General features: G+C 47.3%; 2 protein-coding genes and 1 long non-coding RNA gene across 6 annotated transcripts in view; 1 reads left to right on the plus strand and 2 right to left on the minus strand.

Moving 5' to 3' along the window:
- LOC130298147 (zinc finger protein 271-like) overlaps positions 1-18,489 on the minus strand; it is a 63,773-nt gene that overhangs the window by 8,422 nt on the left and 36,862 nt on the right. The window lies entirely within an intron of this gene.
- On the minus strand, positions 657-11,280 carry LOC130298149 (gastrula zinc finger protein XlCGF66.1-like). Of its 4 annotated transcripts, none has more exons than XM_056551057.1 (4): positions 11,140-11,280; positions 4,340-4,456; positions 3,465-3,644; positions 657-1,254 (listed from the first exon to the last, which is right to left on the minus strand). In XM_056551057.1, the coding sequence occupies exons 2-4, from the start codon at positions 4,406-4,408 to the stop codon at positions 1,129-1,131; spliced, it is 375 nt and encodes a 124-aa protein (XP_056407032.1). In that variant the 5' UTR covers positions 4,409-4,456; positions 11,140-11,280; the 3' UTR covers positions 657-1,128. The 4 variants fall into 4 exon arrangements, with proteins under 4 accessions (XP_056407032.1, XP_056407034.1, XP_056407033.1 ...); XM_056551059.1 differs by having other exon boundaries at positions 4,340-4,448; positions 11,140-11,275; XM_056551058.1 differs by lacking the exon at positions 11,140-11,280 and adding an exon at positions 4,524-4,911 and having other exon boundaries at positions 4,340-4,448.
- LOC130298150 (uncharacterized) lies at positions 10,490-18,337 on the plus strand. Its single transcript, XR_008849747.1, has 3 exons — positions 10,490-10,590; positions 11,299-11,493; positions 17,638-18,337. It is a non-coding gene; the product is annotated as an uncharacterized LOC130298150 (long non-coding RNA).

The raw sequence follows: 18,489 nt of genomic DNA on the forward strand, positions 1-18,489 counted from the left end.
TAATGTCCCAGCAGTGTCACCTCTCTAATCCTCACCAGACCCCTCCATTACTGCATAATGTCCCAGCAGTGTCACCTCTCTAATCATCACCAGACCCCTCCATTACTGCATAATGTCCCAGCAGTGTCACCTCTCCAGTCATCACCAGACCCCTCCATTACTGTATAATGTCCCAGCAGTGTCACCTCTCTAATCCTCACCAGACCCCTCCATTACTGCATAATGTCCCAGCAGTGTCACCTCTCTAATCATCACCAGACCCCTCCATTACTGTATAATGTCCCAGCAGTGTCACCTTTCCAGTCATCACCAGACCCCTCCATTACTGTATAATGTCCCAGCAGGGTCACCTCTCCAGTCATCACCAGACCCCTCCATTACTGTATAATGTCCCAGCAGGGTCACCTCTCCAGTCATCACCAGACCCCTCCATTACTGTATAATGTCCCAGCAGGGTCACCTCTCCAGTCAGCAGTTCAGTGACCCTGTGGGTGAGTTCTAGGAACTTCTCCTCATGTATTAGTAAGTGAGGAGGTGGCGGCTCCGTGATGGGGCCCGGGGTCCTGCGCCGTCCTTTTGTCACACCGGGGGTCACAATCTCTCTTGACAACTTCTTTATTATTATGTAATCCTGTATATGGAAAGAAAATGATCACTTCATATATTGTAAAGCTGACTGCACATATTTATAGGAAAAACTAACTCATACTGGTTGGACCGTACGAGTGTCTGATGTGTATGGTGGGCTCCGGGCTGCTCCCTGAGGAGAAATAAGAAGAATGAGCCATTGTGGGTTTTATCTACTGTTTCGTTTAGTTCTTGGGAGTGATAAGCCTCTCCAGAGGAGTCTGGCAGAGGCTTTCCCCCCTTTGTTCAATTCAGAACACATTCGCCTCAGCTGTTACGGGCATACATGTATATAGTGGAGAATGAAGGAAATAGGTGACTTCTGAGTGATTGTTCACCCCCCAGTTATCTCCTGTGTATGGACGGATTCACAAGACTTCACATCAGACATTACATGTTTATTACTAGAGATAAGTCACCAGAAACACTCACCTCTCCGGATATCATGTGGACCATCTCTAGGGCCAGGTCTAGTGTCCTTGTAGTCATGTAGTGCCTGTCCTAGTCTACCCTTGGGGGATCATTCTTCACCATGACTATGTCCTGGTACAGATCCTTGTGTCCTTCTACATACTCCCACTCCTCCATGGAGAAATAGACCGCCACATCCTGACACCTTATAGGAACCTGACACACAATGATACAATCATCACCAGACCCTCCATTACTGTATAATGTCCCAGCAGTGTCACCTCTCCAGTCATCACCAGATGCCTCCATTACTGTATAAAGTCCCAGCAGTGTCACCTCTCCAGTCATCACCAGACCCCTCCATTACTGTATAATGTCCCAGCAGTGTCACCTCTCCAGTCATCACCAGACCCCTCCATTACTGTATAATGTCCCAGCAGTGTCACCTCTCCAGTCATCACCAGACCCCTCCATTACTGTATAATGTCCCAGCAGTGTCACCTCTCCAGTCATCACCAGATGCCTCCATTACTGTATAAAGTCCCAGCAGTGTCACCTCTCCAGTCATCACCAGACCCCTCCATTACTGTATAATGTCCCAGCAGTGTCACCTCTCCAGTCATCACCAGACCCCTCCATTACTGTATAATGTCCCAGCAGTGTCACCTCTCCAGTCATCACCAGACCCCTCCATTACTGTATAATGTCCCAGCAGGGTCACCTCTCCAGTCATCACCAGATCCATCCATTAATGTATAATGTCCCAGCAGTGTCACCTCTCCAGTCATCACCAGACCCCTCCATTACTGTATAATGTCCCAGCAGTGTCACCTCTCCAGTCATCACCAGACCCCTCCATTACTGTATAATGTCCCAGCAGTGTCACCTCTCCAGTCATCACCAGACCCCTCCATTACTGTATAATGTCCCAGAAGTGTCACCTCTCCAATCATCACCAGACCCCTCCATTACTGTATAATGTCCCAGCAGTGTCACCTCTCCAGTCATCACCAGACCCCTCCATTACTGTATAATGTCCCAGCAGGGTCACCTCTCCAGTCAGCACCAGACCCCTCCATTACTGTATAATGTCCCAGCAGTGTCACCTCTCCAGTCATCACCAGACCCCTCCATTACTATATATTGTCCCAGCAGGGTCACCTCTCTAATCATCATCAGACCCCTCCATTACTGTATAATGTCCCAGCAGTGTCACCTCTCCAGTCATCACCAGACCCCTCCATTACTGTATAATGTCCCAGCAGTGTCACCTCTCCAGTCATCACCAGACCCCTCCATTACTGTATAATGTCCCAGCAGTGTCACCTCTCCAATCATCACCAGACCCCTCCATTACTGTATAATGTCCCAGCAGTGTCACCTCTCTAATCATCACCAGACCCCTCCATTACTGTATAATGTCCCAGCAGTGTCACCTCTCCAGTCATCACCAGACCCCTCCATTACTGTATAATGTCCCAGCAGTGTCACCTCTCCAGTCATCACTAGACCCCTCCATTACTGTATAATGTCCCAGCAGTGTCACCTCTCCAGTCATCACCAGACCCCTCCATTACTGTATAATGTCCCAGCAGTGTCACCTCTCCAGTCATCACCAGACCCCTCCATTACTGTATAATGTCCCAGCAGTGTCACCTCTCTAATCATCACCAGACCCCTCCATTACTGTATAATGTCCCAGCAGTGTCACCTCTCTAATCATCACCAGACCCCTCCATTACTGTATAATGTCCCAGCAGTGTCACCTCTCCAGTCATCACCAGACCCCTCCATTACTGTATAATGTCCCAGCAGTGTCACCTCTCCAGTCATCACCAGACCCCTCCATTACTGTATAATGTCCCAGCAGTGTCACCTCTCTAATCATCACCAGATCCCTCCATTACTGTATAATGTCCCAGCAGTGTCACCTCTCCAGTCATCACCAGACCCCTCCATTACTGTATAATGTCCCAGCAGTGTCACCTCTCCAGTCATCACCAGACCCCTCCATTACTGTATAATGTCCCAGCAGTGTCACCTCTCCAGTCATCACCAGACCCCTCCATTACTGTATAATGTCCCAGCAGTGTCACCTCTCCAGTCATCACCAGACCCCTCCATTACTGTGTAATGTCCCAGCAGTGTCACCTCTCTAATCATCACCAGACCCCTCCATTACTGTACAATGTCCCAGCAGTGTCACCTCTCCAGTCATCACCAGACCCCTCCATTACTGTATAATGTCCCAGAAGTGTCACCTCTCCAGTCATCACCAGACCCCTCCATTACTGTATAATGTCCCAGCAGGGTCACCTCTCCAGTCATCACCAGACCCCTCCATTACTGTATAATGTCCCAGCAGTGTCACCTCTCCAGTCATCACCAGACCCCTCCATTACTGTATAATGTCCCAGCAGTGTCACCTCTCCAGTCAGCAGCTCAGTGATCCTGTGGATGAGTTCTAGGATCTTCTTCTCATGTATCGGTGAGTGAGGTGGAGGCTCCATGATGGGGCCCAGGGCCCTGCTCCGTCCTCCTGGCTCATGGAGATGGCTGCTGGGGGCCACACACTCCCCCCATGTCTTCTTCACTATGGTGTAATCCTGTGTATGGAGAGAGACAATGAGGGGACTGACCCCAGTATTCCTCCCTCACTACAAAGAGGAGATTGTGCCCCCTTCATAGAGCTCTAGTGAGCACATCTGGAATACTGGGGTCAGTTCTGGAGACCTCACCTACAAAGACATCCAGAACATAGAGCGGCTCCAAAGGGGGGGGGGGGGGGGGGGGGACAACAACAATGGTGGAACTGTAGATGGGGGAACAACAATGGTGGAACTGTAGATGGGGGAACAACAATGGTGGAAATGTAGATGGGGGACAACAAGGGTGGAAATGTAGATGGGGACAACAATGGTGGAAATGTAGATTGGGGGGACAACAATGGTGGAAATGTAGATGGGGGGACAACAATGGTGGAAATGTAGATGGGGGAACAAGGGTGGAAATGTAGATTGGGGGACAACAATGGTGGAAATGTAGATGGAGACAACAATGGTGGAAATGTAGATGGGGGAACAAGGGTGGAAATGTAGATTGGGGGACAACAATGGTGGAAATGTAGATGGGGGAACAAGGGTGGAAATGTAGATGGGGACAACAATGGTGGAAATGTAGATGGGGGCCAACAATGGTGGAAATGTAGATGGGGACAATGGTGGAAATGTAGATGGGACAACAATGGTGGAAATGTAGATTGGGGGACAACAATGGTGGAAATGTAGATGGGTCACCTCACCTCTCCGGTCAGCAGGTGGAAGGTGAAGTGTAATATTCTCTTAGTCATCTCATTCCTGTCCTTGTCCATCCTTGGGGGATCATTCAGGAGAAGGAGATGATGGTTTCACCTATAAAGCTGACACAATGTAACAAACCTCCTGTAATCTTTCCTCAGACATCATAAAACTTTTCCGAATGCTGACCTCTGCCTTTTCCTGTCACATGATCATCTTCACAGGTCCTTTATCCACAATCTCTTCTATCCTGCTGAGCTCCGCCCACACATGTCACATGATTGGTTAGCTCCGCCTACTCCTTACACATGACCATCCTTACAGGTCCATTACCACTATCCTGTCATACTGCTGAGCTCCGCCCACTCCTATCACATGATCATCCTCACAGGTGCTTTACCACTATTTATCTTCTACTGCTGAGCTCCGCCCACTCCTATCACATGATCATCTTCACAGGTCCATCATCCACAATCTCTTGTATCCTACTAAGCTCCGCTCACTCCTATCACATGACCATCCTCACAGGTCCTTTACCACTATTTATCTTGTTCTACTGCTGAGCTCCACCCACTCCTATCACATGATCATCTTCACAGGTCCTTTACCACTATTTATCTTGTTCTACTGCTGAGCTCCGTCCACTCCTATCACATGATCATCTTCACAGGGCCATCATCCACTATCTCTTGTTTCCCTTATGTCCTAACAGTGGCACAGATGGGGTATTCCGCCCCCCGTAGACTGGTTAGGACCGGTGGAAATTTTATTGACAACCTATAAATTAATGTTTTAGACCCTCCCACCCCCCCCCTTCCTATAAGTAGGGGGAAAGAGCCCCACCCCTTGTGTTCTTTTCTGTCCTCCGGACAGAGTTGGTGACTGGTGGTGGGGGGAACGGTCTATTTGCTATCAGGACCCTTCTTTTTCTATTTATATTGACACCCTGGGCTATAGTTTAGCCCCACCCCCCCTTTTTCTTTCTAACATGTCCGCATCTCCAAGCACGGCATAGGTCCTGCGCTGTGTTCCACGTGCATGTGTAGCGGCGGCATCTCTCGCTTCGGCTTTAACTTCCTGCTTCCTGTAGCGCGCTCTGCGCACCAGGGAGCGGGCGGATCGGAGGTGGCGGCGTCTGACGTCACTTCCAGCCCCTCGGCCGTTCATGCTATTACTTTATTGTGCTTATAAGTTTCTGAGTTCAGAAGTAGAGGTTTTAACCCCTTCCTCTGTTATATCCCTGGGCATAGAATGTTGATTTATTTTGCTTTATAGGAAGAAATGGTTTTATTACTCCCTCCCCTAGTGGGAGGAGCTTAGGGCCCAAATTACCTGAGCCCTATTTAAGGTTGCTCAGTTGGGTCTGGCGGCCTCCTTGAGCGGTAGTGTCTGTTGCCAGCCTTCTTTCCTTGGATTGCTATTTAAGCTTTTGCTGCCTATAGCCTTGCTATTGCTTTTTGCAACTTTGCCTTTCTTGTTCTGCTTTCCTTGGTAAAGCTTTTTCTGGATTAACATATTTTCTCATTCCTCCGCTTCCCATATTTTAACGGCTCTTATTTTCCAGAGCATGTCGTCTGCTGACTGTTCCCGTGAGGCAACAACTAAGAAGTCCTCCAAAAGGAAGCACTTAGTGTCACGACTGTCAGGCATTGTTGGAGGACAGCTCCCCACCGCCCTTCGTGTTGTGCTAGATACCAGGTCCAGCAGGAACCTACGATCCAAGACATGGTTGTCTGGGTTAAGGATTTCGTGTCCTCCAATATGAATACAATGGGAGCCTCCATTGACGAGCTGAAGCAGATGGTGTCCGCGAGCAAGCGATCAAGACCAGCTTCGCCACCAAGGTCTATGGAGGTGTCAGGAGATGCAGCACGTGAGGACTCCCAGTCCTCATCATCTGAGGAAGAAGATAAATTTCAATATTTTTTCTTCCCATAGAAAACTCAGCGGCTGCTAAGGTCTATCAGGTCGGGGGACCATGATACCGATGGGGGTGAAGCCTCTACATCTGCCTCTAAGGGGCCTAGGGCCTTTAAAGCAGATGAGTCCCTGCTGTCTTTAATGAAGACAGAATGGAAGAAACAGGAAAAGGGTCCCGTGCTAACCAAGTGTTTTAAAAGCATGTTCCCTATGCAGGAAGACCAGGTATCTTCCTGGGGACCTGTGCCCAAGGTGGATTTGGCCATCTCCAAATTATCCAAACGGACCTTGGTACCCTCTGATGATGGCTCCAGCCTCTAAGATGCCATGGACCGTAAGGCCGATTGCGCTTTAAGGCGCTCCTACTCCTCCGCCTTGGCATCTGCCTCTGTGGCGATAGCCTCTTCTGAGGTGGCTAAGTTTCTGAGAAATAGATTTTCTCAAATTCAGTCTGACCTAGACCAGGGGGTCTCTAGGGATGACATTTTGGCCTCTTGTAAGACGGCTAGTCTAGCCGTCGACTTCCTCTGTGATGCCGCCCCTCAACAGCTTAAGTTGGCCGCTAAGACTATGGCCCTTTCCTTTGCGGGGCGTTGCCCCTTATGGTTAAAGCCTTGGAGGTCTGATACCTCCTCTAAGCACACTTTGTGTGCCATGACATACAAGCCTGGCATTCTTTTTGGGACCGAGCTCGACCACATTATGGAGGGACTGTCTGACCGGAAAGGGAAATCCCTTCCTCAGCAGTCCTTTCGTGGCCGAGGTAAAAGGTATGGAGCCAGATCTGGCTCCCAAGCCAAACCCCAAAAAGATTGGGGGTCCCAAAACCAAAGGGGTGGTAGACGCCCCAGGGGTTCCAATGGTGGAAGATCCTTGGCGCCCTGACTACGGGTCTCCTCGAGGCTCTCGGATTCCGGTCAGTGCTCCCACACTATCTCTACTCCCTTACCCTTCTATTCCTGTAGATGGACGTCTCCACCATTTTCTAGACTCTTGGAGGACCCATATCCAAGATCCCTGGGTCCTTCAAATTATTTCAGAAGGGTACAAGGTGGATCTGGAGGATACTCCTCCAGACAAATTTGTAAGAACCAGACTTCTACCTTCCAACAAACAAAAGATTTTGGAAGCCTATATTCTGGAATATCTCCAGAAGGGTGCCTTGGAGGAAGTTCCCTCACAAGAGCATGGGGGCAGGTATCTATTCTCCAGTGTTTCTGGTTCCCAAAGTCACAGGAGATTTGAGGATGATCATAGACTTAAGGTTCTTCAACCTATCAGACGGAAGCGTTTCCGAATGGAAACAATTCAGTCAGTCATCTTATGCCAGGGGACTTCCTGGCAACCTTGGACCTCAAGGATGCTTATCTTCATATCCCCATCCATCCTGGGTCCAGAAGATTCTTAAGGATCGCTGGTCTAATTCAGGGAGTTCTAAGACACTATCAGTTTGTCGCCCTCCCATTTGGGATCTCTTCGGCACCTCATACCTTTACCAAGGTAGTAGTTTCTGTGGTAGCCGCTCTAAGGCTTCAGGGACTGTGTATAGTCCCTTACCTAGACCATTGGCTTCTCAAAGCATCCTCCCAACCAATCCTTTCCCAACATATCCAGACCGCTGTGTCCTTTCTCCATCAATTAGGCTGGATAATCAATTGGAACATATCCAATCTCCAACCAGCCACATCCGTGAGATTCCTAGGTTTTATGATAGATTCCGTAGCGATGACTATTCATCTAACTCCTGAAAGGAAGCTATGAGTACAGGACACAGCCCAATCTCTCTTAGTTCCCAAGCGGGTAACTCTCCGTTATCTAATAAAAATGTTGGGACTAATGTCTGCAACCGCGGAAGCGGTAGCCTGGGCTTTGTGGCACCTACGTCCGCTTCAGTCGGAAGTACTAGCCAAGTGGGATCACAGTCCAAGGGGATTAAATTCCGTGCACTCCCTGTCTCCTCAAGTCTGGTCCTCGCTACGTTGGTGGGCTTCAGGATGGAAAATCTCAGATCCAACCCGTTTGGATCCTACTTACCACAGACGCGTCCCTTGTAGGTTGGGGAGCGCATCTTCTGGACATGACGGTCCAAGGGACTTGGTCCCCTCAGGAGAAAGAGATATAGGTGTGATTCTGGATTGGGCAGACTTGAACCTCACCCACTTATCGGCCGTTCATATCCGGGGTACTCACAATGTAATAGCAGATCACCTGAGCAGAGGCCTTCCAACCGGAGAGTGGTCTCTGCATCCAGAGATCTTTCATCAGATCACGCTCAGGTGGGGCATGCCAGAGATTGATCTCATGGCAACGAGGTTCAACGCCAAGGTGGACAGATTCTGTTCCCTCTACAGGGAGGACAATCCCTTGGTGGTAGATGCTCTGTCAATCCCTTGGAGGTTCAGGCTGGCCTACATTTTCCCTCCTATTTCCTTGATCCCGAGGGTATTGATGAAAATCAGGCAGGACCAAGCCTCTTTGATAGCCATCATTCCATATTGGTCCAAAAGAGCTTGGTTCACCCAACTCATTCAGATGAGTCAGGGTCAATTTTGGAGGTTTCCCCCAGAGCAAGCAATAGTGTCAGGGGACACTCACAGCTGCTCCAACATACAAATGTTCAACCTGACAGACTGGAGGTTGATCGGTCCCTTCCAGGAGTAGAAGGGCTCTCAGGGTCGGTCTTCAGAACATTGTCGCACTCCAGATCTGAGGCTACAACTAGATCTTATGGAAGAATATGGAACACATTCTCATCCTGGTGTCGGCTACGCCAACTGTCTCCAGAGGATCCTTCCATTCCTGCTGTTCTGCAATTCCTGCAAGATGGATTAGACAAAGGACTATCTCCTTCCACCCTACGAGTGCAAGTATCAGCTATCTCGGCTTTCCTCAAAAAGTCTCTTTCTCAGGACCCCCTAATTAGAAGGTTCCTGAAAGGATCCTCTAGAATTAAACCTACTATAATTCGACCCATCCCTGCTTGGAATCTATCGGTCGTGCTCAGGGGGTTATCATCTCCCCCCCTTTGAGCCTGTAGAGGAGGTGGATTTAAAATTCCTTACACTCAAGGTTACATTTTTGTTGGCCATCACTTCTGCAAAACGAGTTGGTGAACTCTAGGCTTTTTCTGCCTTTGAGCCTTATATTCAGTTCCTCCCCAGATAGGGTTCTTCTTGAGTTTTTGCCCACTTTTATTCCCAAAGTGCCAACATTTACTAATATCAAGCAGGTTATTTCTCTTCCTGTGTTAGCTCCGCTCCACTCCTCAGAAGATACGAGAGGCCTTCTCACCCTCGACCTGTCGAGATGTCTCAGGATCTACCTGGATCGATCCAAGGAATTCCGTAAGGATGAAAACCTTCTAATTAGAGATGAGCGAACTTACATTAAATTCGATTCGTCATGAACTTCTCGGCTCGGCAGTTGATGACTTATCCTTCTTAAATTAGTTCAGCCTTCAGGTGCTCCGGTGGGCTGGAAAAGATGGATACATTCCTAGGAAAGAGTCTCCTAGGACTGTATCCACCTTTTCCAGCCCACGGGAGCACCGGAAAGCTGAACTAATTTATGCAGGAAAAGTCATCAACTGTCGAGCCGAGAAGTTTGTGACTAATCGAATTTACTGTAAGTTCGCTCATCTCTACTTCTCATCCTTTTTTCTACTGCCCATAAGGGACACAGGGCTTCCAAACCAACTATTAGTCGCTGGATTAAGGAAGCCATTCGGGAGTCTCATGTTTCCCAGGGTCTGGAGCCCCCTGAATTTGTTAAAGCTCACTCTACTAGAGCAGTAGCTACCTCTTATGCAGAAAAAAGCTCGATTCCTTTGGAACTCATCTGTAAATCTGCTTCTTGGAGTTCTCACTCCACTTTCATCTCTCACTATAGAGTAGATTCCAGAATAGCTATTCCTCATTTGGGCGGTCGGTATTATCCTCCGCCAGGCATGAGTGCCCTCCCATGGGGGTATCTACTTGCTAAATCCCCATCTGTGTCACTGGTTAGGATGTAAGGGAATCGTTAATTTCTAACAATAATTTGTTGTCCCTTAGTCCTAACAGTGGCACAACAATCCCTCCCTTACTGTCTATTTTCTTTTTTCTACTTGTAATTACACAAGGGGGTGGGGCTCTTTCCCCCTACTTATAGGGGGTGGGAGGGTCTAAAACATTCATTTATAGGTTGTCAATAAAATTTCCACCGGTCCTAACCAGTCCACGGGGGGCGGAATACCCCTTCTGTGCCATTGTTAGGACTAAGGGAAAACAAATTATCGTTAGAAATTAACGAATCCTGCTGAGCTCCGCTCACTCCTGTCACATGACCATCCTCACAGGTCCTTTTCCAGAGTTTATCTTCTTCCACTGTTGAGCTCCGGCCACTGTTGTCACATGACCATCCTCACAGGTCCTTCATCCACATTCTTTGCTATCCTGCTGAGCTCCGCCCCCACGTCTCCTGGTCACATGATTGTGACATCATCACAGGTTCTACATTGTATATTATGTAGAGATTGTGGAGAAGGAGTTTTGTGTGTTTGTGTAGTTTTTGGCTCCTGTAGTTACAATAATAGGAATAATAATGTGCACAGGGGGCGGCCATTACTATATCCTTATAATTCAGTGCAGAACTCATTTCCACACACCTGAGAGGACCATACATCAATCTTCTTTCCTACATGGAAGTTACTTCTGACATGGCACTAGATACTAGAAGCCGGACAGAAAAAACTGCTCATTTATTCTCATCCACACAACCACAAGACTCCAGTTACGTGCACTTTAACCCCTTAAGGACCAAGCCAATTTTCAGTGTAGGACCCGGCCATTTTTTGCACATCTGACCACTGTCACTTTAAGCATTAATAACTCTGGAATGCTTTTACCTTTCATTCTGATTCCGAGATTGAGATCCTCACTCCTCTTGTCTCCTCCTCATAGATTGTAAGCTCTTGTGATCAGGATCCTCACTCCTCTTGTCTCCTCCTCATAGATTGTAAGCTCTTGTGATCAGGATCCTCACTCCTCTTGTCTCCTCCTCATAGATTGTAAGCTCTTGAGTCTCCTGAACACGTGTTCGGCTCTGCCATGTGGTGGTGTGGTGTCAGGTTACTACAGCTCTATGAATATCTTCTCGCTCCTGCAGCTGTTGTCACCGCTCTGAGACATCACACGGACACAGACGTTCATTCTCTCTGTGCTCTCCATACATTGTGTTATCGAGGAAGAACAGCAGTAAGGTAAAGAAATGTATAGTATTATAGAAATCATATATAATGTATAGTATTATAGAGATCACATATATAATGTATAGTATTATAGAGATCACATATATAATAGTATTATAGAGATCACATATATAATAGTATTATAGAGATCACATATATAATAGTATTATAGAGATCACATATATAATAGTATTAGTATTATAGAGATCACATATATAATGTATAGTATTATAGAGATCACATATATAATGTATAGTATTATAGAGATCATATATATATATATATATAATGTATAGTATTATAGAGATCGTATGTGTATAGTGTATAGTGTTATAGAGATCGCATGTGTATAGTGTTATAGAGATCGCATGTGTATAGTGTATAGTGTTATAGAGATCGCATGTGTATAGTGTATAGTGTTATAGAGATCGCATGTGTATAGTGTATAGTGTTATAGAGATCGCATGTGTATAGTGTATAGTGTTATAGAGATCGCATGTGTATAGTGTATAGTGTTATAGAGATCGCATGTGTATAGTGTTATAGAGATCGCATGTGTATAGTGTATAGTGTTATAGAGATCGCATGTGTATAGTGTATAGTGTTATAGAGATCGCATGTGTATAGTGTATAGTGTTATAGAGATCGCATGTGTATAGTGTTACAGTGATCGCATGTGTATAGTGTATAGTGTTACAGTGATCGCATGTGTATAGTGTATAGTATTACAGTATAAGGAAAAAGGATAGTCATTGTTAGCGGCAAGGAGGTAGTAAATCCACTGAGCCTGTGTGAATGATGGCTTGGGCCGTGTCAGGGAGCAGAGTCAAAGGTGCCACTGGGTTTCACCAGAGCCCGCTACAAAGCGGGATGGGCTTGCTGCGGCAGGCGGCATCCAGGTGGCTACCCCTGACACGACTCGTCCACACAGGCTGCTGAGGAGAAAACATGGTACAGGAGGAATATGGCAACTCATAGTCAGGATAGCAGAAGGTCAGGGCTGGTGGCACGGTAGCAAGAACAGGGATGTAGAAAGTGGTCAGTAGGCAGGCGACACAGGAGCAAGGTCAGGTCACGGAGCAGGTAGGACAGGAACATGGTAAGGCAAGACACATAAATGTTTTCACTAGGGCACTGGCAACACAAGGTAGAGGGAGGTGCACATGCTTATAGAGAAGGGACAGGTGCAAACAGTAAGGGCACACTGGCCCTTGAATTCTCAGAGCTCTAGCGCGCGTGCGCCCTAGAATGCGGGGACATGCGTGCTGGCGGAGTGAGAACACAGAGGAAATAGAAGAAGGAGGGGGGGTGATGGCTCAAGATTCGCATGTGGGCGCGTCCCGTGATGCGAATCCCGGGCCCGCCGGAGGACAGAGGAAGAGAGCACTCATGGCCAGTGTGACCGGCCAGAGAGCTCGCCATAACATTAACCCCCCCCCCCCTTATGTCTCCCCCCTTTTGGGTCTCCAAAAATTTTGGACCAAGTCGTGGTCCAAAATATTCTCTTCTGGCTCCCAGGACCTTTTCTAAGGACCAAAGCCATTCCAGTCTACTAAAAAAATTACATCTCCTTCTTACGGTCTTCATCGCCAGATTTTCCTTCACTTCAAAGATATCTGAAGAACCAGAGACAGGAGAGGGAACAATGACTTTTTGTGAAAAAATGGTTGAAAACGACTGGTTTGAGGAGGGAGACGTGAAAAGAATTTGGAATACGAAGAGACGATGGCAGAAACTGGATTCATTTTTTGCAAAACCTTCAACGGTCCCACGAAGCAAGGACCTAATTTGTAGCTGGGAATCCTGGAACGGATGTATTTAGAAGAGAGCCAGACCTTATTACCTGGAGCGAAAGTTGGAGGAGACCTTCTCTTCTTATCCGCTTGAGATTTCATACAAGAGGAAGCGTGAAGCAAAGAATGACGGGTCTCCTGCCAGATGATCTTAAAGTCCCGTTCAACTATGGCAGGTACTCCAGAAGAAGCTGGAAGAGGAGGACAAAGATGATGACCATAGACAACAAAGAATGGTGAAGTCCTCGTAGACTCAGAATCCTTGTGATTATAAGAAAATGCTTCCCAGGGTAAAAGGTCGACTCAATCGTCCTGCCGAGTTGAGAAAAAATGACGGAGATGATCTCCCAGGATTTTATTTACTCTCTACCTGGCCGTTGGTTTGAGGGTGGTAAGCAGAAGAAAAGTCCAGCTTGATTTTGAGACTGGAGCAGAAAGCTCACCAGAACTTGGAAACAAATTGCACTCCTCAATCAGAGACTATGTGAGACGGAGGGCCATGAAGGCGAAAGATATGCTGAAGAAAGTATTTCTCCAGCTGCGGAGCAGATGGAATACCAGGCAAAGGAACGAAATGAGCCATTTTGGAAAATCTATCAACTACCACCCAGATTACCATACTGTTGCAGGAAGGTGGCAAATCAGTAATAAAGTCCATTGCTATGTGTGACCATGGTGTTTCCGGAATAGGCAAAGGCTGTAGAAGACCTGCAGGTTTCTGCCTAGGAGTCTTGTCGCGAACACAATTAGCACAAGAACTGACAAAATCTGTGACATCGCGTTCTAGGTTCGGCCACAAGTAATGTCGAGAAATAAGTTGAATGGACTTACATACTCCAGAATGATCCGCCAGCAAGGAAGAATGTCCCCAATTCAAGACTCTTCGTCTCAGTCGAAAAGGCACGAAAGATTTTCCAGGAGGAACTTGCAGAAGATTGACAGGTGTAGCAGAAATCAATCGCTCAGGAGGAACAATATGCCTAAGAGTAGAGTCCAGACCAACCATATCGGAGGATCTAGAAAGGGCATCAGCTCTGACATTCTTGTCTGCAGGACAGAAATGAATTAAGAAATTGAACCTTGAAAAGAAAAGGGACCATCTAGCCTGCCGCAGATTCAGGCGCTGAGCAGTTTGAAGGTATAAGAGATTTTTATGTTACCGAATGAGGAGAACCCTTCCAAAACGTGTCTTCATTCCTTTAATGCCAGCTTAATAGCGAAAAGTTCCTGATCTTCAATTGAATAATCCCTCTCTTCAGGCGAAAAGGGCTTGGAGAAGAAGCCACAGGTTACAGTCTTGCCCTTGGAGTCTTGCCTTTTGAGTCAGGATGGCGCCAGCTCCTACAGAGGATGCGTCTACCTCCAGATAGAAGAGTTTATCTGGATCAGGTCTAGAGAGAACTGGTGCTGAGGCGAAGGCAGATTTTAGCCGAGAGAAGGCCTCATCGGCCTCACGAGTCCAATTCTTGGGATTACAGTTTTCTTTTTTGTGAAAGCCACAATCGGGGCGACCACAGAAGAAAAATGAGGAATGAACTGACGATAGTAATTAGCAAACCCTAAGAAACGCTGAATGGCCTGTAGGTCATGGCCAGTCCAAAACTGCAGACGATTTGCCAGGATCCATCTGAAAACCTTGACCAGACACAATGTAACCAAGAAAAGGAAGACTTCATCTCTCAAATAGGCACTCCTCAAGCTTGGCATACAAACGATTATTCCTGAGGCACTGGAGAAGCTGCCGGACATGAAAACGACGATCTTCCAAGTTGGATGAGAAGATCAGTATATCATCAAGATATACCACAACACATGTGTAAAGCAAATCACGGAAAATGTCATTAACAAATTCTTGAAAGACAGCTGGAGCATTACAGAGGCCAAATGGCATCACGAGATATTCAAAATGTCCATTTCAGGTGTTAAAGGCTGTCTTCCATTCGTCTCCTTCACGAATCCAAATGAGATTTTATGCTCCCCGAAGATCCAATTTGGGGAAAATCTTGCCCCCCCCCCCTTCAGACGATCAAAAAGTTCAGAAATTAAAGGCAAAGGATAGCGATTTTTGATCGTAATTTTGTTAAGTCCCTGGTAGTCAATACAAGGATGAAGAGAACCATCCTTCTTCCCGACAAAGAAGAAACCAGCTCCGGCTGGGGAGGAGGATTTACGGATGAAACCTTTTTGGAGGTTCTCTTGGATATATTTAGCCATGGCTTGCATTTCTGGAACAGACAAAGGATAAATTCTTCCCCGGGGAGGCGAAGTCTCTGGCTGTAAGTCAATAGGACAGTCATAGGGCCGATGTGGTGGAATTATTTTAGCCTGCATTTCACTGAATACATCAGAGTAGTCTTGATAAGGAAGAGGCAATCCCGGCATAGAAGAAGACATATTGATAGACTTAGGCAGGGTAGGCTCAAGACAGTGTTTTTGGCAAAAGAATCCCCAGCGGGTGACCTCACCAGACCTCCAGTCGAGGAATGAAGTATGACGTTGAAGCCAAGGAAGACAGAGAAGAAGCTCCAAAGTACAATATGGAAGCATGTAAAGCTCAATTTTTTCCTCATTTAACACACCCACTTGCATAATGAGAGATTCAGTGCGGAAAAGCACAGTACAGTTCAGTTTTCTCCATTGGCAGAGGAAATGTACATAGGCTTAGCAAGTCGAGTCACTGGAAGATGATGTTTATGGACCAGAGAGGCATCAATGAAATCTCCAGCGGAACCGGAGTCCAAAAAGGCAGAAGTGAAGAAAGTTGTCTTGGCTGGAGTATAAACTTGAACCGGCATGGTCAAACGAGGAGAGGTAGTATTCACACCCAGAGACGCCTCTCCCACAAATCCTAGGTGCGAGCGTTTCCCGGACACTGAGGACGTATAGAACAGGCTCCGGACTAGCACAATACAGGCACAAATTCTCATTGCGTCAACGGGATCTTTCCTGCAGCGTTAGGCGAGACCGAGAGGGTAGAGGCAGGAGACATAGGAGAAGGGTAGAGGTGGACGCAGGAACACTGGTGCCAGATGAGTAAATTGTCAAATACAGACAGGTTCTCTTTCCAGACAAAGTTCTTCCTGCCTCTTGGCAAAACGCACATCAATTTGAGTGGCCAAATGGATAAGCCCACTCAGGGTAGATGGAGGATCTCGTGCTGCAAGAGCATTCTTGAATCTACTAGACAGTCTCTTTTTTTGAAAGTAGCACACAAGGCCTCATCGTTCCAAGCCAGTTCAGAAGCAAGAGTGCGGAATTGAACCGCATAGTCGCCTACTGTCGAGTTCCCTTGACAGAGATTCAGAAGTGCCGTCCCGGCCAAGGAGGCCCTTGCAGGTTCTTCAAAGACATTGCGAAATTCAGAGAGAGAAAACCTGCAGGTTAGAAGACACCGGATCATTACGATCCCAGAGAGAAGCCCAGGCCAGGGCTTTACGGTACAATACTGACCACAAACGCCACTTTAGCTTGCTACGTTGGAAACTGATAGGCCATGAGCTCCAAATGCATAGAGCATTGAGTCACGAAGCCTCTACACAACTTAGGCTCTCCTTCATACTTTGAAGGCAAGGGTAAACAAAGCTTGGATCCGGAAGGAGCTGCAAACACAGGTGGAGACACAGGAGCAGGTTGTGGCTGCTGTTGCTGGCTGACTAGAAGCTGTTGCATCATGGCAGATAGTTGATTGAGTTGTTGCACCTGACGGACTAACTGCTGCGACTGTTGAGCCACAATGGTGGAGAGATCCATAAGATCAGGCAGAGGCACCTCAGTGGGAGCCATGGCCGTATCTTACTGTTAGCGGCAAGGAGGTAGTATATCCGCTGAGCCTGTGTGAATGATGGCTTGGGCCATGTCAGGGAGCAAGAGCCCACCGCAAAGTGGGATGGACTTGCTGCGGCAGACGCCACCCAGGTCGCTACCCCTGACACGACTCGTCCACACAGGCTGCTGAGGAGAGAACCTGGTACAGGAGGAATATGGCGGGCGCGTCCCGCGATGCCAATCCCGGGACCGCCGGAGGACGGAGGAAGAGAGCACTCACAGCCAGTGTGATTGGCCGGAGCGCTCGCCGTAACAGTCATCATAAGAGATCAGAATAGTCAGTATGAGGAAAGTGGAGAACTATAGTCAGCACGAGGGGGGAGGAGGAGGAGGATAGTCAGCATGAGGGAGAAGGAGGTGGCAGAGGAGGAGAGTCGGCATGAGGGAGGAGGAGGATAGTCAGGAGGAGGATAGTCATGGAGGAGAAGAATAGTCAGTGTCAGTTAGGTGGCAGGGGATCAGTCAGTATAGGTATCATTACTATTGCTCTGTATTCACGGTTCTGCATTTCCACAATTCTAAGGTTGTGTTCACACAGGTGATCAGTTTTCTCTGTGGTTTACACCAATAAAAAGAAAGAATAAGCCTGTGATGCTGCCGACCACAAGGTAGAAGCTGCAGGGAGGAAAGGACTCTGCGCTCCCATCATCAGTCCAAATAGAACATTTTATTATTATTCTTTGGTTTACTGTAGTGTCATACTTACCTGACCGTCACCAATTATTACCATTTCTAGTATTGTATAGTGTAAAGGGTTAACTGACCATTAGGGGGTCACTCTTTCGAAGTGGGTAACTGGGCGGAGCTTTGTACATGGTCAGTGGGGTGTGTATTTATTTTGGTTCTGATATAGTTCTGGTTATGCCTTGATAAAGGATTCTCCCGAAACGCCTCGCTTTCTGCTGCTTTCATACATTATTACATCCTCTGATTTATATTATTATAATAGACTAATAAAGCTTTGCGTTTTATATATTGGACTGATGATTGGACGCTGGATCTTTACACCATTAAAGTCAATGGATTCTGCTGGTGATTTATCGCTGCGGAAACCTGCATTGAAAAAACTCTTGTTACAGTGTGTCATCTCAATAGTGAGGTGATTACATAAAAAGGGAGTTTGTTACAGTGTGTTACTCGGGGTCACTCCAGGATAGGGATTCCCACGACTAGAGAGGTGACACTGCTGGGACATTATACAGTAATGGAGGGGTCTGGTGATGACTGGAGAGGTGACACTGCTGGGACATTATACAGTAATGGAGGGGTCTGGTGATGATTAGAGAGGTGACACTGCTGGGACATTATACAGTAATGGAGGGGTCTGGTGATGACTGGAGAGGTGACACTGCTGGGACATTAATCATCACCAGACCCCTCCATTACTGTA

The sequence above is a fragment of the Hyla sarda genome, assembly GCF_029499605.1.
Source record: "Hyla sarda isolate aHylSar1 chromosome 1 unlocalized genomic scaffold, aHylSar1.hap1 SUPER_1_unloc_25, whole genome shotgun sequence".
Lineage (NCBI taxonomy): Eukaryota > Metazoa > Chordata > Amphibia > Anura > Hylidae > Hyla > Hyla sarda.